The sequence below is a fragment of the Numida meleagris genome, unplaced genomic scaffold (genome assembly GCF_002078875.1).
Source record: "Numida meleagris isolate 19003 breed g44 Domestic line unplaced genomic scaffold, NumMel1.0 unplaced_Scaffold330, whole genome shotgun sequence".
NCBI classification, from domain to species: Eukaryota; Metazoa; Chordata; class Aves; order Galliformes; family Numididae; genus Numida; species Numida meleagris.
The window spans coordinates 44,964-68,909 of record NW_018364560.1 but is presented as its reverse complement, the minus strand read 5'-3'; the positions used below and the strand labels follow the sequence as shown (position 1 = coordinate 68,909).

Below are 23,946 nucleotides of genomic sequence, written 5' to 3'. Positions count from 1 at the left end.
CATCTCTCTCAGAACCCTAGGATGGATATCATCTGGCCCCATGGACTTCCACACATTCACTTTCATGAGGAGGTCTCGAACTTGTTCCACTGTTACAATGGGATGGAATCTGCACCACTCACCCTCACCTCGAGGTTCAGGGTCCTGGCAGATACAGGGAGCCTGACCACCAGTGAAGACCGAGGCAAAGCACTTACTGAGTACCTCAACTTTTTCCACGTCTGAGGAAGCCACTTCTCCATCCTCATTTACCAGAGGGGGAACACTCTCCTTGACATGTCTCCTCCTGCCTATGTACCTGTAGAACCCCTTCTTGCTTATGTTTCCAGCTGTATAAGTGTGTCTAAATGTAAATCAGTGCTGACCCTCAACATCTGCTTAATGAGATTTCCGTGATGCACTGCCTGAAGTTTGCCTGAAGATTGTAGAGGCCTTGCAGAGGGATCTCAACAAATTAAGAGCTGGGCTATCATCAGTTACATGAAGTTTAACAAAAGCAAGTGGGAGATTCTGCCCCTGGGACAGGGCAACCCTGGCTGTGTGTGGACTGGGGGAACAAGGGCTGGGGAGCAGTTCTGGGAAAGGGATCTGTGGGTTCTGGTTGTCAGCACATTGAACATGAGCCAGCAGTGTGCCCTGGCAGCGAAGAGGGCCAGCTGTACCCTGGGGTGCACCAGGCCCAGCACAGCCCCCGGGAGAGGGGAGGGGTTGTTTTGCTCTGTCTTGTGCTGGGAAGCCTCACCTCCAGCACTGGGTGCCACAAGATAAGAAGGACATCAAGCAATTAGAGAGCATCTATAGGAGAGATACGAAAATGGGGAAGTGTCCAGAAGAGAGGATGTATGAGGAATGGCTGAAGTCACTTGGTTTGTTCGTCGTAGACAAGAGGAGACGGAGGGGAAACCTTATTGTATCGACAGCTTCCTCACAAGAGCCATGATTGTCAGTGGGACAGGGGCTTCACGTGCACCAGGATGCTCAGATAAGTCTCTGACCCAAGAAGAGGTAGGGCTCCTTTACATTTCCTACACTAAAGAGCTGGGTCCCTTCTAGCGACTCTTAAAATACTCTGTCCTCAAGAACAGCAGCAGCTTAGGCATGGGGACAGGCAGGGTGACAGTCCTGGTGCTGTCCTTCAGGATGCCCACACCTTGATCTGCTACAGGCAGCCTCAGCAGCAGCTCTTGTTGGTGGAGGGGGATCATCTAATTTAATCCTCTTTCTTTTAGTTTAAAACCATTCCCCATTCTTTGTATCACTATCTGCCACGTAAACACTTGGTCCCCCTCCTGTTTGTAAGCTCCCTTCGAGTACAGGAAAGCTGCAGTGAGGTATCCCCAGAGCCTTCTCTTCCTCAAGCTGAAGAAAACGAACTCTGTCAACCTTTCTTTATAGGAGAGGTGCTCCAGACCTCTGAGCATCCTCATGGCCCTCCTCTGGACCCTCTCCAACAGCTCCATGTCCTTCCTGTGCTGAGGGCCCCAGGCTTGGACACAGTACTCCAGATGGGGCCTCACAAGGGCACAGTAGAGGGAGACAATCCCCTCCCTTGCCCTGCTGCCACCCCTCTTTTGATTCAGCCCAGCATGCAGTTGGCCTTCCAAGCTGCAAGTGCACGCTGCTGGCTCAGGGTAAGTTCTGCATCTACCAGGACCCCCAAGTCCTTCTCCGCAGGGCTGTTCTCAAGAAGTTCTTCTCCCAGTCTGTATACATACCTGAGATTGCCCTGACCCAAGTGCAGCACCTTGCATTTGGCCTTGTTGAACCTCATTAGGTTCATGTGAGCCACTTCTCAAGCTTGTCCAGGTCCCTTCGGATGGGATCTGTTCCTTCTGTTGTATCAACTGCACCACTCAGCTTGGTGTCATCAGCAAACTTACTGAGGGTGCACTCGATCCCATCCTCTAGGTCACTGATAAAGACGTTGAAGAGTACTGGTGCTAAGGCAGATCCCTGGGGGACACCACTCATCACCGCTTCGTCTTGTCCTTTACTCACCTCCTTGATGATACAGTCATCAACAGGCTGATGATCTTAGATGTGCCTGGATCACAGGATGTCCATAGTCAAGGACATTTTCAGCAGCCTCTTCCCCTTTCTGGAGATCAGCTTCACTTCCACTATTGGTCCTCAAAGATAGTACAGACACTGTAGCCTGCAAAGCCAATTCCTATCAGGGCTACACAATCGAGTCATGTTTCTCTCTGGCCTGGCGCACACCAGGATTTGCCCTGCCTATGAGCCCCTTGTTTCATCTTCACATTGCTGCCTGCCATCCAAACCAGCATTCTTCTGCTGTGTAGGAAAACATTTACTTTAATGGAGTCTTAGATCTTGGTTCCCTATTTCCCTGAGACAAGCTTGAGATTGTCCCTGGTGCCACATCTGAGGTGCTGCAGCCCAAATATGAACCCGTGCCCTCTACCTGGGAGAGGAGGAGCTGGATCCCCGTGGACCATCACAGATCTATGACACTGATGCCATTACTGCTAAAGCACAGTAGGACATCTCCTATGGCTGAGGTGCTGCGATGCATGAGAACATACAGGCTCTTCAAGAGGAGAGGCAGGTGGTGAAGATCCAGATGGGAATATTCTTGGTGTGAAGGAGCTGCCTGGATGTATGGAGATCCTTGATGGGATGGGATGGGCAACAGGTTGGGTGAGCCCTTCTGGATGGGGATCAGAGGAGGGCCCAGAGGATGTGGAGCTGTATGGAGATTCCAGGGGGTCTCTATGGGCAGTGTTTGCCCAGACTGGGATGTGTCTGGAGTCCTACACAGTGAGAGATCCACCAAGGTGGTATCTCCTGTAGAGACAGTGCCAAATTAAGATATCCACAGGAAAATAAGGACTCTTCAGTTCTTTTGGAATTCAGTGGAGGACCAGCATGCACAGGGAAGGGAGGATGGAGAGGGATTCCTCTCACCCTCAGGAAAGGACCACCAGCTGCATGTGGAAAGACATCTGAAAATCTCTTTAGTCCTTGGAAATGTTTCCTGGTCTTTCTGAGCACTTTTCATACCACTGAACCCAGTCATGGAGATTATCATCAGCAATCCCCAACCCCGCTGGTTCTACTTCCCACTCTGTGCACCATGGCCAGCATGAAGCCACCCCGTGGACACTACAGCCTGATTGGTCTGCTTATAATATTGCCAGCTCAAGGCCCTGTGGGGAGCATAGGGAGGAGGCCAGGGACAGCTGGAGAAATCAGAGGAGGGATGGAGAGAGATCAGATGGCAGTTAACCTTGTCTAGAATTTGCCTCAAATACGGGTATCCATCTAATCCATGACAATGTTCAGATGCCCTCCTGATGCTCTGCCCAGGCTCTGGGCCGTTATCCACTTGGAAGCTCCCCTTATGGTTACTGCAGTACTGGCTCAATCAAAAGGGAAATAAATTGTTATCTCCGAGCAGGATCATGAAGTACCAAGCAGTCCTGGTAGAACAAGAGGATGGAAATATTTGTGGATGGTAGCAGTTTTGTGCAAGATGGCTTAAGAAGGCCGGCTATGCTGTAACAACCAGAGATGAAGTAACAGAGGATGGAACTCTGGCACTACCACCTCAGCAGAGAAAGCAGAACTCATAGCCTTGTTAAGAGCACTGGACTTAGCAAAAGGGAAAAGTGTCAACATTTGGACAGACTTAAAATTTGCCTTTGGGGCTGTGCATGTGCCTGGTGCTATCTGGAAAGAACAGAGGCTATTAACCTACCAGGGAAAACCTGTAAAATATGGAGAAACAGAACAGCTAGAAAAGGTGGAATTACCAAAAAAAAAAAAAAGCTATAAAACACTACAAAGCCTGCCAATCAAATGACAGTGATATCAATATGGGCAACAACCGTGCAGATACAGCAGCCAAAAATGCAGCAGGAGTTTTCCTCCAACTAATACCCCCAAGATATCAAGAATTGATTAATGAACCTCCAAAGTACCAGACAAAAGATGAAAAACTAGCTTCCTTGCTAAAAGCTGAGAAAAACAAAGCAGGATGGTGGGCAACTTCAAACAACCAAGAAATAATTCCCCAACTAGTAATGAGGAAAATAGTAGAGGATAATCATCAAACTACACACTGGGGATCAGATGCCATCACTGATAATCTAAAGACTAAAACTTTAAGTGTGAGAATGGGAGAAATTGTGAAAAACATGGTGAGCAAGTGTGAAGTATGCCTGAAGCATAATCCACAGAATGCAAAAAGACCACCTCCTGGAGTTACGAAGAGAGCAGACAGCCCAGGACACTACTGGCAGGTAGACTTTTCAGAGCTCCCACAGCAAGGCGGCTGCAGGTACTTATTGGTATTGGTTGATACTTTTTCAGGATGGCAGGAGGCTTATCCCTGTCGCACCAACGAAGCAAGGGAAGTAGTAAAGGTTATGCTAAAAGAATTAATATCTAGATTTAGGGTACCAGTAGGAATATCATCAGATAGCGGTTCACATTTTGTAGCAGAAATTGTTCAAAACCTAGCAAAAATCATTGGAATAGGATGAGATTTACATACTCTGTACAGGCCGCAGTCTAGTGGAAAGATGGAAAAAATGAATCAAACTTTAAAAAAAACAACGAATTACTAAAATCTGTTAAGAAACAGACTTGAAATGGCCTGAGGCCCTACCTCTCACCTTACTGTGTTATGGTAAAACGGCGTGCTAAAGAGAAAATTAGTCCTTACAAAATGATGTATAGAAGACCATTTCAGTTATTGGCAGGTAGTATAGATGTAAACCAATAAGGCGAACTAAAACTGAGAGAATATGTCATGTCTTTAGGGAAAGCCCTATCTTCTATCCACAGGTTCATGGCTCAGGCGGCACCAACACCTCTGGAAGTCACAGTACTTCCTTTCCGACTCGACAAGTGGGTGTATCTATGGATCTGTAGCTCCAAACCACTACAGAAGAAGTGGAAAGGACCATCTCAAATACTACTGACAACACTATCAAGGTGGCAGGAGAAGATGCTTGAATTCATTACACAAGAACAAAAAGCGCCCAGCACACAGTGGCAAGTGGAACAGACTGCACTGATGAAACTGAAATTTTCATGTAAATGAATGCAACTTGTAAACAGGGAAATGAAAAATCGTATTATGAACTTGATTGTAGTTATTGAGATATAATTACCTTTTGAGGATATAGTGATTGTTTGCCTTATATTAACTGCATGAATTGTTTGCTTATATTAATTGTTTGGGAAAAAAAAGAAACAACTCTTGCAGTACTTAAGGGATATATATTCTCTTTGTCTAAAGAGATAACAAAAATTTTAGCCATACTTACTTATGCTTATCAGTTGAGTGCATGGGATCAAAATAAGCACATGAAACTGATGAAAAACGGTGTTGGATATGCTCAGAATTTGCCAAAATATGAGGCAAGTTCATACCCTTTATGGGGATTAGCACCACCAGAACAGAGTTAGGATACAGTATATATTAACAAATCTACTTTGCAGATAAATATACAGAATCACAAACATGGATTGTAGGGACCCAGCCTATGAATGATACCATTTGCCTGACAGACATAGGGACTAGTCAATTAGCGAAGGCTCCAGTAGGAAAATACTCGCAGTGTAAATGAGCAGTACAAATGACAGATTAGTATTTTGGAAAAAACAGGGATAAATATTGGGTGTCAGCTAAAGGGAAAGGACGGTACTGACTATGTGGAAATCAAGCTTGGAAGAGATTAACCCCATGGTGGACTGGAACCTGTACGCTAGGAATAGTAATGCCAAAGGTGATAGAAACAGATCAGTTAACTGGGATAACACAAGACAAAGTACCCTCAAAAGTCAAGAGAGAAGTGCTCAATCCATAAACAGGAAGACCTAGTAGATTTCACTCATTTGTCAGGTGGTTTATTCCCCCTTTAGGAGTTGCAGAATTGGAAAAGGCTATAGTAAACATCTCAGCAGTTATGAAACACCTCGAAAATGAAACATTAGATGCTATTATTGCCCTTAAAGAAGAAATCCAAAGCTTAGCCAGGGTGGTATTGCAAAATAGAATGGCTTTAGGTATGTTGTTAGCTGCACAAGGAGGCGTTCGTGCAGTAGTAAATGCCAGTTGTTGTCAAAGTGGTAGAAAAGAAACACACATATATAAGATATGGCACCAAACTGAAATACTACATAAAGTAAGCCAGGATGATGTAAGCTGAAACCAAAATGACTTCCTGGCTTCCCAAATTGGATTGGTTAAAGAAGTTATTCGTGGGGATATTGTACGTATGTATATGCTGTACGTATCCTTCCTTGTTGCATGCTCTAAATATGAAAGGGCAAGGGTGGTTAGGATTAGGATATAAACATCATAATCCTCAAAAGGAAAATGAGGGATTGATATAGGTTGGTTTGCTTAGCAATAGGGATTAGTACATTACTTTAAGAACCAATATTATTAGTTCAGCAAAAGGAATCCATAAGTGATAGTTCTAAAACTTTCCATTTCAGATTTAGTGGGTGAACAGCCTTGTTTTTCCTCAATAATTTTGCACTGGGGACATAATAGAATACTTTTATCTTCTGCCTCAATGATTTTGCCTCACAAGAAGTGCTGGAGTCCCAGTAGAATACGTTTATCTTTTGCCTCAAAACGTGCAAGGACGTTTTCCTTGGGTTCCACATACATTGTTTTTAAAAAGTGGCTCACCATGGCCTAATAAGCAATGGAAATCTTACAAACTGGGGAAAAGTGGATGGGAGAGAGTCAAAGGTTTCAGTGATGAAGCTGATGGTGAAAAAAGGAGAAGCAGGTGGGCACACAACCACTCTAAATACCACTGAGCATACCCAAAGGGACATTAGCACATATCTATGAGACCTTGAAAAAGAATGAATGTGTATGCCAATGTACTGCATATGTATGCCATAACTGTATAAATGTAGAACCTGAACTCTGAGAGGGTGCACTTGCTTGTCAAGTCACCCGGTGCACATTGTGAGGAATAAAGGAATGCCGCTTTCCAACACCACATTGGAGTTGAAGAGTTTTCTTCATGGATTTTGGATGACACAGGGACACTGTTTTCTAGATCTTGTTACAGAAGTAACATCCCAGCCAACCCCACAGCCACTTGTTCTATGCCTACCTCTCCTCTTCCCATCCCCAGTTCCATCATTCCTACTGAGCAGGCGGCAATGTGCTCCCCTAAGGGAACTGTAGAGCTGTGGTGTGACAGTTTGAATGGCAGCAGGGCAGCCATGGATAGAACAGCTCCTCAGGAAAGCAGGCAGGACAGCGAGGAGGTGAAGGTGAGCTCTGGCAAATGGATAGCTGGCATGCACAGAGCCTGCCCTGGGAGAAAGCCTCATGGTCACAGGTCCGAAATTACATGGGAAGTTGAACCAACCCTGAATCTGCATTGGTGAGACTGCATCTTGTGTACTGCCATCAATTTTGGGCCCCGCACTACAAGAGCATGGAGTTGCTCAAAGATTTTCAGAATGGAGCAATGAAGCTCGTGGAAGGAGCAGAATACATGACCTATGAGGAGTGGCTGGAGGAACTGGCGTTCTTTAGTTTGGAGAAAAGCAGGCTGAAGGGAGACCTCAGTGCTCCATACAACTATTGACAGGAGGTTGCAGTGAGAAAATGGTTTCAAGTTACATTTGGGAAAGTTTAGATTTTGCATCAGGAATAATTTTTTCACAGAAGGGGTGATCAGTTATTGAAACAAGCTGCCCAGGAAAGTGCTGGAATCCACATCCCTAGAGGTATTCAAGAAACATGTGGCTGTAGCACTAAGAGACATGGTTTAGTGATGGGACTTAGTAGGTCAGCTTCATGGCTGGACTTAATGAAGGTCTCTTCCTACATGGATTACTCTATGATTCTGTGATTTTATGATCCTATGAAAAGCATCTTGTGGGCAGGAAGCAATTTGAGTACTAGGCTCCATGAAAGTCATGCTGTTGGACTCAGTATTACAGATTTTTATTATTTTTTTAGAAAATGACAAAAAAAAAGTTAGAAGGAAGAAACAAGGTAATGGAGAGAAAGATTACTTCGATTTATATAAATGTAATATTTCTTGGGGGAATTTCTTTGAAAGCAAAGTGAATACAAAACTGGGGTGCAATGCAGTTACTGGCACACAGACAACTGGTTCCATAGTAGATGCCATGGAGCCCTGTGCCCAGAATCCACCTGGAGCACCCAAAGCTCTCTGGTGTCCTGCAAGCCCTCTGTGATAGCTGCCAGTCCCAGGCAAGTACCATTTGCCCTGGCATTCCCGTCCCTTCACTGATGTCTTTCCAATCTCACCAGCCGTTCCTTAAATCCCAGCTCCACACGCTGATCACAGACTCCCTCTGGGTGACATCTGGCACCACAGCACTGCCCTCTGAGAGACATTTCCTCTTGCACACACTCAGTCTCCAACTTTCAAGAGGCACTCTGTGGCAGTATTTATTCTGCTGCTGCTTTCTACAATCAAGTAAAGTTCTATTGTCTTACAGACCACCCTTCAAGCACACATCCCAACCCAGTAGCTCTCTTGTGAACTGCTGCGTACCTGGTGCCAGCCCATCACCTGCTGGGACAGAAGTGACCTCCCAGCTGCCTTCCTAGCCACATTCCTCCTGCTGGCCCATGAGGTCCTGAGGCTGTGGCTTTGTCATAGCATTCCCATCCATCTCCTCCTTCCGACCTACAAGCCACATTTCTGCTGTGGGACCTCAGGATCGCTGCCCTTCCTCAAGGGGCCAAATAGCCTAGGGTAGGGCTAGAAGAGATGCAGATAGTGATGGGATCAGAGCATGGGAATTGGGCTTTGGATGCAAAATGTTTAAGTCAGGGTTTAGGGATTAGAGATAGCCTTTCAGAGTGAGGGATTATGAATTTTTTAGGGGAGGGTTTGGTGTTTTGCTTAGAGTATCTGGTCAGTGTTTACAGTATGGGCTCAATTTGTGGGTTGCTTTTGTAGAACAGAGGCAAGGGATAGGGTTAAGGCTAGAGCACAACAATAAGGGGCTTTGGAGATAAAATGTTCCAAACAGGGTTTAAGGATTAGAGCTCACCTTTAAAGATGAGGGATGAGGCAAATTTCCAGGAGATGGTATAGCATACTGCTTAGGATACTTGGTCAGTTTTTATGGTATGGGCTCTTTTTGCAGGCTGTTTTCTTTTAGGGCTGGGGCAAAGGAGAAAGCTCAAGCTAGCATTTCAGTCTAGGGATGAGGGCTACTGATTAGGGTGAGCAGTAGAGGAAGAGTAAGGGCAGAGTAACAGTAAGGTAAGACTATGGGTTTGGACTTTGTTGTGAAAGCAAGATGTGAGGTAGGGGTTTAGAGTAGTGACTTCTTGTTGGGGTGAGGGATGGGATTTAGAGGTAGGATTAGAGTTTATGGTTAATTGTCAGTGTCACACGGCCTTCAACATCACTTGAACTCCTCCTTCCTCTTCAAAGTTATTCACCTCTCTTGGCCAAGCCTCTCTTTCATCTCTCAAGATTCCCCTTGCTTTTGTCTGACCCCCCTAGATAACAAAAAGGTGTCACCCGGCTGAGGGCTGCTCTCTGATGGCATTTGTGACTGCAGAATATGTCTCACTGCTCATCATATGGTGATGCTTTGGGATGCAAGAGCTGCAGGTGTTACCCAGAGATACAAGGCCAGGAAATGATCCTGCCATTATCTGAATATATTTTCAAGTACTCCGAATACTTGCAGATTGTTTGTTATGCAGTAGAACGCTTTCTTTTCTTTATGGGGGAAATATGCCAGAGTAAGAACAACACTTCTTTCACTAAATCAACTCTGTCCAAAACATCTGCCCAATAATATTTCCTTATATACTATAAAACCCTCTGTCAGACCCAGTCTGACTCATTCCAAACATAAAACGCTGCCAGATGAATGAGAACTGTCCTCTAAAATGGATGGCTCAGTTCTTAATACTTGTCATACCCATAACACTTGAAAACACGCATTCTGCAGAGAAGCACCCACTGAAATACACTTACCCAGGGAGAAGTGTATCTTCATTCTGTTTGAACTTGGCTTGTTCAGCCCAGAAAAGAGGAGACGGAGCGCAGGCTACATGGCCTCCCAGGGCAGGCTGAAGGAGCTCAGAGTGTTTGATGACTCTATGAGTACGCTTCCCCTGGCAGCCTGCAGCATTATGCTATGTCGCCTCATCACCACTGCCAGGCACCAGGGGGACTGCACCTGCAGTCAGCCAGGCGGCTGGAGGATAGCATAGAAACCTGCCACCTGGGACACTCTTGCCACTGTCTTAGTGAGGGGATCCCCGGCATTAGATGAAGAGGGGACTGAGCACTCCACAGGTCTCTGTGCCAGGCCAGACATTCCGTCTGACAAGCAAAATGGCACAAGTGAGCCATTCCAAAGAAAGGGCTCCTCACACACCCCCACCCTTACTGGCACACCACCTGCAGAATAAAGAACAGAGCAAATTCCCTTACACATGAAGAAAGCTTAGACAATCTGCGTCTTCACATAAAGGGAAGTGCTCCAACAGTTAAGTAATTAACTTTAACTTAAGTAATTAACTTTTTAATTACCTTTAACTTCCTTTTTTTTTTTTTTTTTTTAAGGTAAGTGAGTTGACTGGGGCTTTTAGAAAACTACACAGCAGGAGAAAATCATAGTAATACAAAGTTTTTTTTTTTTTTTTTTTTAAGGTAAGTGAGTTGACTGGGGCTTTTAGAAAACTACACAGCAGGAGAAAATCATAGTAATACAAAGTAATTAACTGCTAACAGTATTTTAAAAAAATCACCTTTATAGCATAAAAGTAAACCTCTACCTCCAGTTGAGAGAGTTCCAGTTGGCTGTCAATGATACGCTGATGCTGCAGAAAGGTCAGTCAAGGGATGGAAGATGAAAAGCTCAGTTCCCAGCTCAGAAAGCTAAAAGAGAACATGTAAACTCTCTTGCAGAAGGTTGCATTCAGTCTCAACTCTTACAGGTGGCAGTGGGAGCTGACAGCACTCATTATCAATCAAGACTGTGCACCTTGATCTCAGAAGAGGATGTTCCTGAAACCCCTTCCTCTCCTCCTCCTAGCAACAAAGAGTAAAGGTGTAGAAGAAGCTGTAGCTAGAAGAGTGATGCACAGATCAACTGCACAGCTTCATCTGGCATGGGAGCAACCCTTAGTCTCTCCTGCCTGACAAGAATTTGGGTGTGCTTCCTGCAGGGACTCTCTCTAAACCATATACTGAAAATGGACATCAACAAGTTTCCTTCCACTTTCAAACCGCTGGAAGTTAGCTCCCATTTAAGCATCAAGGATGCTGAAGATTCAGCTCTGCTTTCACCAACATCGTCCAACCTATCCCAGTACATCACTCCCCGCTGGAGTAGTTGATTTCATAAGCTGCTGAGAGCCAACTCAGAAAACAGGGCCAGGCTTCTCCAGAAGTTATTTGTGACCAAAGTCGCAGAAGAGGGCTCATAAACTGCAGCTTCCCAGCACCTGCAGTGTGTGTTGGAAAGGGAAAACAGCACAGAGAGGAAAAAGTTCCACCAACAAAACCTGTTGCGAAGCCCTTAAATAGAACCTAGAAAAAGAGCAAGAAAAATGATGCCCAAAGCACCCACTCACTCGGGAGTCCCGAGCTGGTTGCTGAGAGCATGCTTGCGCTGGCTAAGGTGGTGAGGAAGCTGCGCCCAAAGGACTTGGGGTCCGCCTTTCAAGACATCGCCAGGTCCACCAAGATGTTCTTTGAAGCCGTGAGTGAACCCGTTCCTTCTCTTTCACACGCTGCTTTAATGGGGGTTGGAATGAGTAGACGAGAGGCATCTCTTGGGCGGCTATCCTCCATAGCCCGAGGAGGCAGCGCACAGATGCTGATAAGAGCTCGGTCGGAGGTCCCCCATTGCCCAGCTAACAGACAGGGCCTCTGCGTTGCAGGAGCAAGAGGTCCTTCGCTCTTCAGCCTTCAGCCTCTACGCAGCCCTGGCCTCCTCTGCCTCCGGGAATAGATCGTTCTTTGCCAGAGAAGTGATGGAAACGTGGGTCAGCCTTCTCCTGCACCTTCGGGATCCTGACCCTGAAGTCTCTAAAGTAAGAGCCCCCAGAGGTTATTAGCAAAGCTGTAGGAAGCTGCTTGGCAATGGCAGACGCTCCCACCTTCTTGGCAGCCCCTGAGAGTCTCTGGAAACATCCTAAAAGTGTTGCAAGGAAGCCGGGGACAGTCTCAGGGACTTTCCTAGCGGTACCGCCCCAGACCCCTGATTCCTTCTTTGGCCACGTGCCTTCACATCTGGCCCGGTCTCCCAGACCCAGTGCCTGTCTGCAGGAGAGGACAGTGAGGAGCCAGCCCATGGACACAGCTGCCAGGCATCGGGGCTGCTTGGGGGCCTGTGCAAGGAAAGGGACGAGTCCCCTCTGCTACAACCGGTGCCTTCCCCTGGCTGGAGACTGCATCTGGGGCAGGCCCCTCTTCTAGGGAGAGCTCAGCAGAAGTTCATCCGGACAAGCTGCCTGGGAAGGATCCCGGTTGCACCAGTGGGGAAGGAACGACGTGGCAGGACTCTCTTTTTCAGGTGTGCAGGACCACCCTGTATCTCCGCGCTCCATTTTTGAGGCCTGAAGAGCTGCAGGAGTGCATCACAACATCCGCTGGATTGAGTGCAGCTGACCTGCAGTATGAAGTTTGCCTTCTTCTGGTGAGTGAGCTCTGCCCTGGGGACGTGTTGGGGTTGCAGGCCGCTTCCCTAGACCCAAGAGGGGAGCGCGGGGCAAAATGCCAAGGGGAGGCCGGGCATGAGCTGAGTCACCGGTGCCGGCCACCTGCTCTCTCTCTCCTTTCCCCTGAGGCCCCGCCAGCTGGCCAGCCATGGGTCAACAGAGGGATTTTTTTTGGCATGGTGAAAAATGGTTCCTCTCTGCTATCCTCTAGGCCAGAGACGCCCCGGAGATGTTGGAGAGGCTCTGCAGTATTGCCAGACGCCGCCGCTTGGAGAATGGCCAGGCACTGCACGCTGATGCCATCGCAGTCCTAGGTGAGAGGCAGGTCTAAAGCTCTGGGCTGTCCTCCCTGCCTTCCTCTCCAGCTCCCCAAGCAAGTGGCGGGGGATGGGTGGAGCTGGAAGCCAGGGCTGCGGGGCAGTTCTGTGATGTTTGTCCCTCTGCACCACACATGTAGGAGACATCCTGGAAAAATCAAGAGGCCTTAGCAGCTCCGGTAGTGACAACGAGGCTCCCGTTTTCAGGTAGATTTGAGTAGCGCTGAGCTCTGGCTCTGCAGCCTCCTGGGAGACGGCCTGGTACAGGGCCACAGAGGAGCAGCGGGCTGGGCCCATTCCTCATGACCTCTCCTGTCTTGCTGCAGATCTCCATCACCTGTGGAAAGCAGTACAGAAAGTCTCAGTGAAGATTGATTTGTGCAATCCAGTAGTACTGAGATCAATAAAGCCTCTTCCATGGTGGCATTCTGGAGGAGTTGACCTTTCTTTCCTAGAGACAGGGAAAATTCCCACTCTGCGGTCACACCGAAGCCTGACAGGATGCACCCATGGTGCTTGGGGAGCGGGCCGACGTCACCATGAGGCCACTGAATGATCTTTGAAATGCTCTGGTGACTGGGAGAGGTTCTATAGGACAGTGAGAAAGTAAATGTTGCTCTTCTCTTTGAGAAGGGCTGTAAGGAAGATGTGGGACAGCGCAGGACACTAGGCCTTCCCTTTTCTGTTGGAGAGCAGTGGTAGCTCAGCATCGTCTCTGCCTCTCTTCTGAGCCTCTTTCCAGTGTGGGGGTTTGTGGTCCGTCACACAGGGGCCGGAGACGCGGCTGTTGCACCGCTGCCAGTGGTACCGTTGGGAAGCACTGACTCTGAATGAATTGCTCCAGCAAGATATATCCATCTTTCTAAACAAAGAATTTTACACTGTTGGAGTCAAGTACAACTGCTTCTGCATACAGAGGAAATGGGTCGCTTTCCTACACTAGAATTATAAGGGTCATTCTCAGTGGAAAGGTTTGTTCATCTCTCTTCACGTTGTCTAAGAACCTCCTGCTTGCCCAAATTTAATTACACACCTTAAAAGGAAGGTGTATAAGAGGAAGCGCCTTCAGGAGCCGCTCGCAGGCGGCGCAGACAGCGCGGATGTGGAGGAGAAGTTGCATCGGATCAGCGCATGGAGCCAGAGGGCACCGGCCCCAGCGTCTGCCCCAGTGCCGCGCTCACCGCTGCCCGCACAGAGCTGCCGCAGCTGCATGAAGCCGGCGTGCAGCCCGCTGCGTGTTGGCCTGCAGGGGAGAAACTGTGTGGGGGAATGACTGTCGGGATGGGAACTGTAGGAATGCAATGTTGTTTCTGCATTAGATATCGAAAAAGGAGAATTGATCTTAAGAAGTAAAGCGCAACGTATTTTGTAACTTGCCCTTAGAAACAGCTAGTTTGAAAAGTAGAAAAAAGTACCATCTATTTCAGTAACATATTTTAGAAATACAGTTGTTAAATTCTGCGATTAGTTCTCACTTGTAAAACTGTAATAGTTGTGAATAGCATGGGAATAGTATGATGGACTAGAAAGCAGGTTATAAGGCTGTTCTGTTTGGATAAGAGACCCTCAGCAAAAGAACAGCAGACTTGTCAAACATCACAGAAGCCAGGGCCTCCACACAAGGCTGAATTGCCTCACTCTGTGGGTAGGTGGGGATGCAACAGGCAGCATCAGGATGCCCCTCTCTGTCCTCCTTCCACTCTGATCTCTATCCAAGGACAAGCAGGTGTCCAGAAATAATGGCCGAATGCTGAGTAAGCAAGTGTTACAAGTTAATTAATTAGCAATAGACATGCTTAGCTAGCAACAACTTACGTTCAACCAGAATCTATATGTTTAGCCGAGCATCGGGAAGATTGTGAACCTGAAGTACTCAGCCAATGAGGAACCAGGGGAGGAAAAATAAGCATCGAGTAATAGGGCATAAAAGATGGAACACTGCTTTCTGCAGGCACTCCTGCTGCAGGACGCCCGACATGGCAATTGCGAATAAAATCTGCTTTGATCAGAGATACAGTCCTGATCAATTATTGGGATATTTCCAACAGGACCAGTTGGGAATGTTGTCCTTGCTCCTGCGTATTGCTCTGTATGTTACATTATTAAATGCTTGGAGTTCACTTTGCTACACCTCTGCCTGCAGTCATTCCTGCAGCTCCAAAGTCCATGGGGCCCAATGGCATTCATCCCAGCGTACACAGAGAGCGGGCTCATCTCGCGAGACCTCTCTCCATTATTTTTCAATGACCTTGGGGATCTGGAGAGGTCCCAGTTGGCTGGAAGCTGGCAAACGTTGCTCCAGTTTTCAAGAAGGGCAAGAAAGAAGAGCCTGGTAATGACAGGCCGGTCGATCTCACTTCAGCACCTGGAAAACGATGGAGAAAAGCAGGCTGGGAGTCACTGAAAAACATCTGAAGGACAATGTGGTTATCAGTCACAGCCAATGCAGCTTCATGGGGGGAAGGTCCTGTATAACTAACTTTGTTTCCTTTTATGACAAGGTCACACATCTAGCTGAGCAAGGGAAGCCAGCTGATACTATGTTTCTGGATGTAAGGAAAGCTTTGGATGCCATTTCTCATCCTCTCCTTCTGGACAAAACGTCCAGCACACAGCTAGACAAAAACATAGTGCAGTGGGTGGCAACTGGTGATGGATTGGGCCCAAAGGGTTATCTGTCGTCAGTGGGGTTCCATCCGGTGGGCGGCTGTCAGTGGCGGGGCTCCCCAGCGCTCCGTTTTAGGGCCAGTTCTCTTGGATGTTTTCATAAACGCCTTGGATGTAGGACCAGAAGGTGTTTTGAGCAAGGTTGCTGTCAGTACTGAACTGGGAGGAGCAGTTGGCTCCACCCAGGGTGGAGAGGCCTTGCAGAGAGATCCAGACAAATTAGAGAGCCGGGCCGTCACCAGCCACACAGAGTTTAACAAGAGCAAGTGCCACATTCTACACCTGGGAAAGGCCAACCCTGGCTGTACGTACAGACAGGAGTAGAACGTCTCGTAATTTGACAGGAACCTCCCCAACCTAAGCCAGGAAAGGATCGGTGTTGGGGATGCAGAGAACGGGCTCTTGACTTTGAGAAATTGCCCGTGGAGACAAGCCGGTCTCGAGGAAGCCCCTAGTCAGGAAGAAGTCAAGTGTGAAGGGAAGTGGACTGCTAGGGGGTCAGGGGCTCACTGTATTTTGGAGATGGAGATAAAAGAAGCTTGAAGATACCCTTGCAAATAAAATAATTTATGCAGGGAGACCTGCAGACGAGATGCCCTTCGTAACCAGAGGCTTGTGAATGAGATGCCCTTGCTTGCAAGTTGTTGTACATGCCTTTCCACTCTGTCTGTATGTCCTCACCAAATAGTATTTTAGTTACAAAAGTCTGTACACAACTTGGAATTATGATCTTTGGACACACTGTGCAGGCATGATAGGTCACACACAAGGGGGAACACGAGGTAGAGCGGGGAGTCTGTAACCTCCATGTACTTCAGTCAGCAATGAAAGGAGGAAGGGACAATGCAAACGGGGAGCCAGGATAGAAGGGATTCTTCAAAATCCCATACGTGGCCCCAGTGGAGCTTCCCTTTATTTGAATAAGGAAAGCTAAAGCCTCTCCCATGTGCCACTCTCTATGACATTTGAAAAGTCATGGCAATCCGGTGAAGTCCCTGGTGACTGGAAAAAAGGCAACATCATCGCCATTTTTACACAGGGTAAAAAGGGTGACCCCGGGAACTACTGGCCTGCCAGTCTCACCTCTGTCCCAGGGAGGAAGATCACGGAGCAGATCCTCCTGGGAGCGATGCCAAGGCGCATGGAAGGCGGGCAGCTGATACGGGAGAACCAGCATGGCTTCGCCAAGGGCAAATCCTGCTTGACAACCCTGGTGGCCTTCTCTGAGGGCTTCACGGCATCGATGGACAAGGGAAGAGACATGGATGTCATCTATCTGGGTTAAGTAAGGACTTTGACCTGGTACCCCACAACATCCTTCTCTCCACACTGGAAAGAGATGGATTTTGATGGATGGAATGCTGGATGGATGAAGAACTGGCTGCAGGATCGAGTCCAGAGAGTGGTGGTCAATGGCTCCATGTCAGGATGGAGATCGGTGACGAGTGGTGTCCCCCAGGGGTCGGTGCTGGGGCCGAAACTCTTTCGTCCCTTCATCAGTGACATCGACAGCGGGGCCGCATGCACCCTCAGCAAGTTTGGAGATGACACAGAGCTGTGGGGTGCGGTGACACACCGGAGGGACGGGATGCCATCCGGAGGGACCTAGACAGGCTGAGCAGTGGGCTCAGGTGAACCTCATCTATGTGCAAGGTCTTGCACCTGGGTGGAGGCAACATCCGCTACCAATACAAGCTGGGGGATGAAAGGATCGAGCGCAGTCCTGGCAAAAAGGACCTGGGGGTAGCGGTGGATGGGAAACTGGACATCAGTCAGCACTGTGCCCTCGCAGCCCAGAAAGCCAACCGTATCCTGAGCAGCATCTAGAGCATCACGGCCAGCAGGGCAAGAGAGGTGATGCTGCCCCTCTACTCTGTGCTGGTGAGGCCTCACCTGGAGCACTACGTCCAGATGTGGAGTCCTCAGTACAGGAGAGATATGGAGCTGCTGCTGCGCGTCCAGAGGAGGGCCACAAAAACGATCTCACGGATGGAACACCTCTCCTGCGAGGACAGGCAGAGAGCCGGGGCTGTGCAGCCTGGAGAAGTGGAGGCCGTGAGGCAATCTGAGGGCGGCCTGTCGGTATCCAAAGGGGAGCGGCAGGAAAGGAGGGGACAGACTCTTTAGCGGGGTCTGTGGCGACAGAATGTCATGGTTTTATGATTTTCGGTTATTGGTATTCCACATCGTAACATCATGTAGTGAATGTACCTGGTTCTCAGAAGAGAAGGACTACTACATTCCCCACGGTACTTTGCTCCTCTGTTACCATTTTCCAGCCGGAGGGAAAAGATAGAAGCTTGCAGTATAAAAACTTGCAGATCACGAGACCTGGTCCCTTTTTCCGCCGTCTCTCGTCTTGGCAGCACCTCGCTTTCCAGCCGTCTTATTGTCGGTAGTAGAGTAAGGCCTACCTTGATTTTGAGACATTCCCTCTCTCTGTATTGGATTTATCAGCTTAAATTGTAATTATATTGTATTATAGTGTGTTGTTTTGCATTCCGATATTTTATTTAGTAAATTAGTTTGTTTCTCCTCAGATTGTTGCCGCTGTTCTTTGCTCTCAGAGCCATCTCCCTACCCTTTTTCCCTTTCCCCTTTCCCCGGGATGTGGGCCCGTGAGTCCCCCGTCCCCTTTGTCACGGAACTGGGCCTAACGCCCGTAAATTGTTAACACAGAACAAGAAGAAATGGTTTTGAGCTTCACGAGGGGAGATTTATTTGGATATGAGGAAAAGTCTTTTCCAGTGAGGGCGGTGAGGTGCTGGCACAGAGATGTGGCGGATGCCCCATCCCTGGAGACTTCCAAGGCGAGGCTGGAGCAGGCCCTGGGCAACCTGATGGAGCTGTGGTGTCCCTGTGTGCTGCAGGGGACTTGGGCTGGATGGCCCTCGCAGGTCCCTTCCAACTCCAAGGCTTCTCTGGTTCTGTGGTTCTATGGCATAGGGCGCTCCCGGCTCGGCAGGGTCGCGGGAGTGATGGAGTCACTGCCACGACACAGAGGAACAGCACCCGGTAATTGACAGAGCTTGCTAACGAGCCATCAGCCACTTGCAGGCAAAACGGGGCAGCTTTCTAACCACAAGGCATAGCCGTTATGGGTAAAGAGTACTTTGGAACAGTTGTTATTTCCGCCCCAACTACTTAAAGATCAAGTCAGGCAACAGCTACTGCAGGAAAATGAGTAACGTAACGTAACACGGAGAGGAAAGAAAAGGAGAGAGAGAAAACAGAGAGGTGTCAGCACTCGCACTTGGGGCGGGCAGCAGGCTGCTGTGCCAGCGTCATAATGGGCCAGGGCCAGCACCGCCCACGCTGTCACCGCGTCGCCGTGGTGATGTCTGTGACACGGCCACCCGGGAGGGGTATGAAGGCGCTGCACGGTGCTGGGTCCTGCATTCTGAAGGAGCACCTGGCAGAGAGCAGGTGTGTCTGGAAGAGATGAGCTCCAGCATGGCTGGCGCCAACAAGGAGCAACCCGCTGGCATGAGGCGGAACAAGATAAGATTCTGTGAGGACGGCCCCGCAGCGCGGTGTGCCTCCGCACCGGCAGACCCCGGCACCAAAGGTACACGGGTGCACAGCCGCCACAGGAGCGGTGCTGCAGCCAATCTTGGCGCCGAGCGCCAGAGACCCAGCACGGGGACAACCTCGGGGCTGGGGACTGTGAGGACACTCGGCATCCGCCACCTTGCTCCCGCCTCGAGGCTGTAGGAGCCCCGGGAAGCGGCAGATGCAGAGTGTGACCTGCTTTTCCTTGGCCCTCCAGAGCGAGTTGCCGTCTGGGACGCGGTGTCTGCCTACGTACAAGAGCAGCTCCTGGGGAACAAGGTGTGTTGGCTGTCGTGTTCCTCCTCTGTCTGTCCAGCTCAGCCTAGAGTCCCTCTGACTCTTCCCCTACACAGAAAGCAGGAAACTCACCCCAAATTTCTCTCCTGCAAAACCCATGTGCTTCCTGCAAATGCAGTATCGTGGCTGCTAGGCGGGGTCGTATCTCAGGGCTGAGCCCAGCCTCGGGAAGCCTCTGGATTCCCCCAGGCTGCTTCTGCCTGCCCTGCTGTGCTGCGTTTGGGAGGGCGAGGGGAGGGAGAGGACTGCGCAGCTCCTTCCCAAAGCCACTCCTGCTGCCCTGGCTTGTGCCTCTGAGCAGTGCGAGAGGGCTCCTGAGCTCTGGCCCTACGCTGGACCCCCTCCAGCTCTTCCTCCAGCCGGCCCATAACCCTCCTCCCCTTGCTTTCTCTTCCACTTGCAGGGAGTCTGGATTCCCACCTTCGGCTCCTTCGACACCGTCTCCAAAGTCATCACGACTGCAAATGGGACCGTGACTCTGCGCTGGCCCGTGTTTCACCTGGCCAGGAACCTCAGAGCCACGCACAACCTCACGTCTGACAAGGAATCCCTGTCAGGTAGGAGGGGGAGTAAACCCTTGCGGGCTCCATAGACAGGGCAAAGAAGGCCAGCGCCTCCATTCTCAAAGGGAGACCTCCCCTTCCGAGGAGCCCGTCCACATATGGGGCCCTTCTGGGTGGTGTCCACAAGAAGCAGTGCTAGGGAAGCACCTGTGCAAAAGCGACTGTATGATCAACTCTCTCCCTCGTATTTTTCAGACCATAAGGAGTTGGAGCCCCTGAAATACAGCGAGGTGGCCGCAGCTGCCTCTGTGACCCGGCAGAGAGGAACGTCCTGCATCCAAAGCACCGTGTCCCTCCTCTCCAGATGCCTGCGGAATGGGGAGAACGTTGCCTTTGTCCTGAAGGACATAGGGGTGCTCCTCATTGATGGCATGACATGTGGAATGAAGTATTACTATGACTTCCTTGAGAAGCTCTCAGGGAAAGAGAAACTCGGAAAAGTTGTTTTCAAGGTGAGCTGTAGGCTTCTCCATGGCCCGGGCAGACCCATGACCCGTGCTCTGCCCGCACACGGCCCACCAGGACCCGGCCAGCTGCTGGGGCCGTCCAAGTGCTGTGCTGCTCTCAGCCCTCCCTGCCGTGGGCTCCTCCGGTCTCGAGCGCCTCAGCCGTGACAAGGACCTCCCACAACCTCCCTGTTCCTCCCCTGCAGGCCACCCCGCTGCTGGACATGGTGGTGTCCCGGGTGGCACCGGTGGCCTCCCTGACGCTCTCTGGCCGGCTCGTTGTCTTCCCTGAGTGAGTATGTTTGCGGCTGTAGCTGCTGCTGGATGCAGCTGCTCCGCTCTCATTCTGTAGCGCTTGTTCCTTGTGTCCGTGGGTGTCCTGCCCATGACAAAATTTCATAGAATCACAGAACCATAGAATCATTGGAGTTGGTAGGAACCCTGAAAGGGCACCTAGTCCAGAAGCAGGGACACCTACCGCCAGGTGAGGTTGCTCTGAGCCTGCTGCAGCCTGACCTTGAACGACTGTCGCGGCACCCACCACCTCTCTGGGCAAGATGTTCCGGTGCCTCACCACCCTTCTGTCAAGAACATCTTCCTCAGTCCCAATCAAAATCTCCCCTCTCTCCATTTGAAACTATTTGCCCCTGTCCTATCACAACAGACCCCGCGAAAGAGCACGGCCTCTTCCTTCTTTGAGCCCCCGTGTAGATACTGAAAGGCCAATATCGCATCACACAGAGCCTTTTTTCTCCGGACTGAGCAGCCCCACCGCTCTCAGCCTGTCCTCGCAGGGGAGGTGTTCCATCTCTTGCATGGTTGTTGTGGCCCTCCTCTGCGTGCGCTCTAACAGCTCAACATCTCTCCTGTCACTGATGGGTCACCCCCGGATTTAGAAAGTAGTGGCCTTAAGGCAACATGAAAATGCGCTGAGCGAAGACAACCACAGAGAGCAACAAGGATTGGTGGAGCGCTGCGTCACACCACTGTCTTCTCCTTGCACACAGGTTTCGGAAGGACTTTGTACCCAAACCACCGCCCAGGCTATTCCGCAAGTCCTCCGGGAACGTCCCTGGTGAGGGCAAGCAAAAGAAAGAAGAGGCTTTGCCACTTCTCGTCCAGGGCAAGACAGGTAAAGCAGCTGCCAGCTCCTTCCCATGGCACGTGCAACCACCTTGTGATGGGAAATCCCTCGCCGACCCTTGGCCAAAGGCTCTGACTTGTGCCAAAGCTACGCGCCAGCTCAGCACGGCCTCTGCCCATAATGAACTGTTGGCCTCACCAAAACGCCAAAATGAAGGCGCTGCATGTGTCGTGCCCCCATCCCTGGCTGTGGCAGGAAGATGCGGGGATCCCAGGCCCTGCCCGCCCCCAGGAAACGGCCCCCAAAAGTCACCCTGTCACCTCATCATCACCGCCCAGCTCCTCTTTCCCACCGCCAATGTCCGTAATGCAGTCCCAAAACAGAGCTGAACTGCAGGGAGGAGGAGCGGGGCCAGAGATGGGGACAGGGAGGGTCCGAGGGTGGTGGAGATGGCAGCGGCGGGGGGAGCAGAGCCACTCCCGGGTGTTTTGGGAACGGGCCTGAGTGCCCCTTGTGACTGAGCCTAAGTGCTCACGGTGAATCTCCTCTGCCTTCCCAATTCCAGTGAGATTTACTGAAGTGCCAACCTTCATCAGGCGCTTCACCTGTGCTAGCATAAGTGGAGAAGACTTCAGAAGCACAGGCAAGGTGTCCAGGTGAGGCTGGAGGCTCCGGGCTGGGATCTGCACGGGGCTGTTCCACCGACCAGACAAGAGCCCATTCCCCAACCCCAAAGGGTCACTGTTTGTGGCCACCCAACAGTGCTGGATGCAGCACCCGGAGCAGTGGGATGGGGACACCAGGAGCCCCCCAGCTCACAGGGCTGGCCCCTCTGCGGATCTCAGGAGAGCCACGGAGCAGCCTGTGAGCTGTCTGTGGGGAAGGCTGTGTTGCAGCCAAGGCTCCTGGCTCAGGGTTGCAGGATGCAGCCTCAAAGCCATCAGCCACTCAGGCGGACCCCTCCCGCTCTGTCCTTTCAGCCCGCTGCCGGCCATCCCGACAGTGTCTGAAACCCACGAGCAGCAGGGCCAGGCAGGAACCAAAGACCAAGAAGACCTGGGCCAAACAAAGGGAACAAGACATGTCAAGTTCCAAGAAAGTGAACAAGGAGCGGGGAAAGCCCACGAGGGTGGAGCACTGAAGATGTGGAAAGGAAAGGCCTTGCACCCTCAGCTTGTCAGGAGGCAGACGGCATCTCGCATCGGAGACAGACGGTCGTCAAGGGTTGAGTCCAGCCTGTCCAAGGCTGGAGCATCCCGGCTGCCACTGCTGGCATGCGACTCGGTCAAACTGCACAGGCTGAGGGCTAAGCAGGCCAGGCCAGCGCGGGCAGCACCTCAGGAGACGGCGGCATCAGCGTCTCACCGGGAGCGCTGCCTGCCCAAGGAGTCCTCCACCAACAGATCTGGTTGGCTGCCCCCGATACACAAAGGAACAGAGTCCTCCAAGCGTCAGCCTCCAAAGCCCAAACCACCACAATGAAGGCGGGCAATGCACAGTTAAGGAGAAGACCAGGGGTGACTGTGGAATGATTTGTTGTCATGGAAAGGGGGGTGGGAAAGTTACAAGGGAGAACTTGGGAAAGTATACGAGCGGTGTTTGAACATGTAATAAATGATTTGGATTGTTCACATCTGAGTCCGTGCCTTCAGACGCTGCAAATGGCGCCCACTGTGTGGGGCAAAAACAAGCCTTCTGGGTTCACAGGGAAAAGCATCCACCAAAGAGGGATCTCCAGAAAGAGATCCTTCCTCAGGGGCAGTCAGCCCTTCCATGAGGCCTAAGAGAGGTGCAGCCAGGCTCCAGCCCTTCCTGTCACACAGTGAATTGCCTCTACCTGTGCTCCCAGGGCTGAGTGGGTCTTTCCTGCAGGTGCTCAATCAGTGGTTCAGGCCCCGACTCAGCAGTTCCCATACAAGGGGGTGGCACTGATAGATGACAGCAGTAACTGGAGGCAAAAAAAGGCACTGTGAGGTGGCCACACTCTGTACCACTGCAGCACAGGCAGATTAGCACTGCAGGCTCAGCTCGAGCCATCTGTAATCAGATGGCTTTTGCTAAATATGGATCCCAGTGCTTGAAAGTCCCTGCACCCGTTGCTCTCATTGCAGTCTTTGATAGCACACTGCACCATTCCATTTGCCCAAATAATGTGCGATAGGAGATGGCAAATAGCCACTCAGTGCCGCGCTCTTTGGCCCAGGGAGCTGTGAGGTTGTTTTGGAAATGAGCCCATTGTCCTTCGTACCAGAGGGGCTTTCTCCACTTGGCTTGCATACTTGCAGCATGTGTTGCACATTCACAGGAATTCACATCCCTTCCCTTTCCCTTTCACTCC

At 50.3% G+C, this 23,946-nt stretch overlaps 2 protein-coding genes and 1 long non-coding RNA gene across 3 annotated transcripts; 2 read left to right on the top strand and 1 right to left on the bottom strand.

Moving 5' to 3' along the window:
• The first annotated feature begins 11,599 nt into the window (after positions 1 to 11,599).
• LOC110391252 (protein maestro-like) lies at positions 11,600 to 14,300 on the top strand. Its single transcript, XM_021383063.1, has 6 exons — positions 11,600 to 11,721; positions 11,903 to 12,055; positions 12,538 to 12,660; positions 12,894 to 12,996; positions 13,140 to 13,206; positions 13,326 to 14,300. Exons 1-6 carry the CDS (start codon positions 11,623 to 11,625, stop codon positions 13,372 to 13,374), a joined length of 594 nt encoding a protein of 197 aa, XP_021238738.1. The 5' UTR covers positions 11,600 to 11,622; the 3' UTR covers positions 13,375 to 14,300.
• A 4,060-nt stretch (positions 14,301 to 18,360) lies between these two features.
• LOC110391256 lies at positions 18,361 to 18,861 on the bottom strand. Its single transcript, XR_002434027.1, has 2 exons — positions 18,779 to 18,861; positions 18,361 to 18,653 (listed from the first exon to the last, which is right to left on the bottom strand). It is a non-coding gene; the product is annotated as an uncharacterized LOC110391256 (long non-coding RNA).
• A 225-nt stretch (positions 18,862 to 19,086) lies between these two features.
• LOC110391255 lies at positions 19,087 to 23,331 on the top strand. Its single transcript, XM_021383066.1, has 8 exons — positions 19,087 to 19,234; positions 19,436 to 19,497; positions 19,919 to 20,072; positions 20,274 to 20,530; positions 20,731 to 20,816; positions 21,532 to 21,656; positions 22,174 to 22,264; positions 22,589 to 23,331. The coding sequence occupies exons 1-8, from the start codon at positions 19,108 to 19,110 to the stop codon at positions 23,088 to 23,090; spliced, it is 1,404 nt and encodes a 467-aa protein (XP_021238741.1). The 5' UTR covers positions 19,087 to 19,107; the 3' UTR covers positions 23,091 to 23,331.
• Positions 23,332 to 23,946: the final 615 nt, after the last annotated feature.

Coding starts and splice junctions, on each gene's coding strand:
- LOC110391255 (XM_021383066.1), top strand. CDS start 19,108: ATGAGCTCCAGCATGGCTGGCGCCAACAAGGAGCAACCCGCTGGCATG. Junction 20,073..20,273: donor TGACAAGGAATCCCTGTCAG/GTAGGAGGGGGA, acceptor CGTATTTTTCAG/ACCATAAGGAGTTGGAGCCC. Junction 20,817..21,531: donor CGGCTCGTTGTCTTCCCTGA/GTGAGTATGTTT, acceptor CCTTGCACACAG/GTTTCGGAAGGACTTTGTAC.
- LOC110391252 (XM_021383063.1), top strand. CDS start 11,623: ATGCTTGCGCTGGCTAAGGTGGTGAGGAAGCTGCGCCCAAAGGACTTG. Junction 11,722..11,902: donor CCAAGATGTTCTTTGAAGCC/GTGAGTGAACCC, acceptor TCTGCGTTGCAG/GAGCAAGAGGTCCTTCGCTC. Junction 12,056..12,537: donor CTGACCCTGAAGTCTCTAAA/GTAAGAGCCCCC, acceptor TCTCTTTTTCAG/GTGTGCAGGACCACCCTGTA.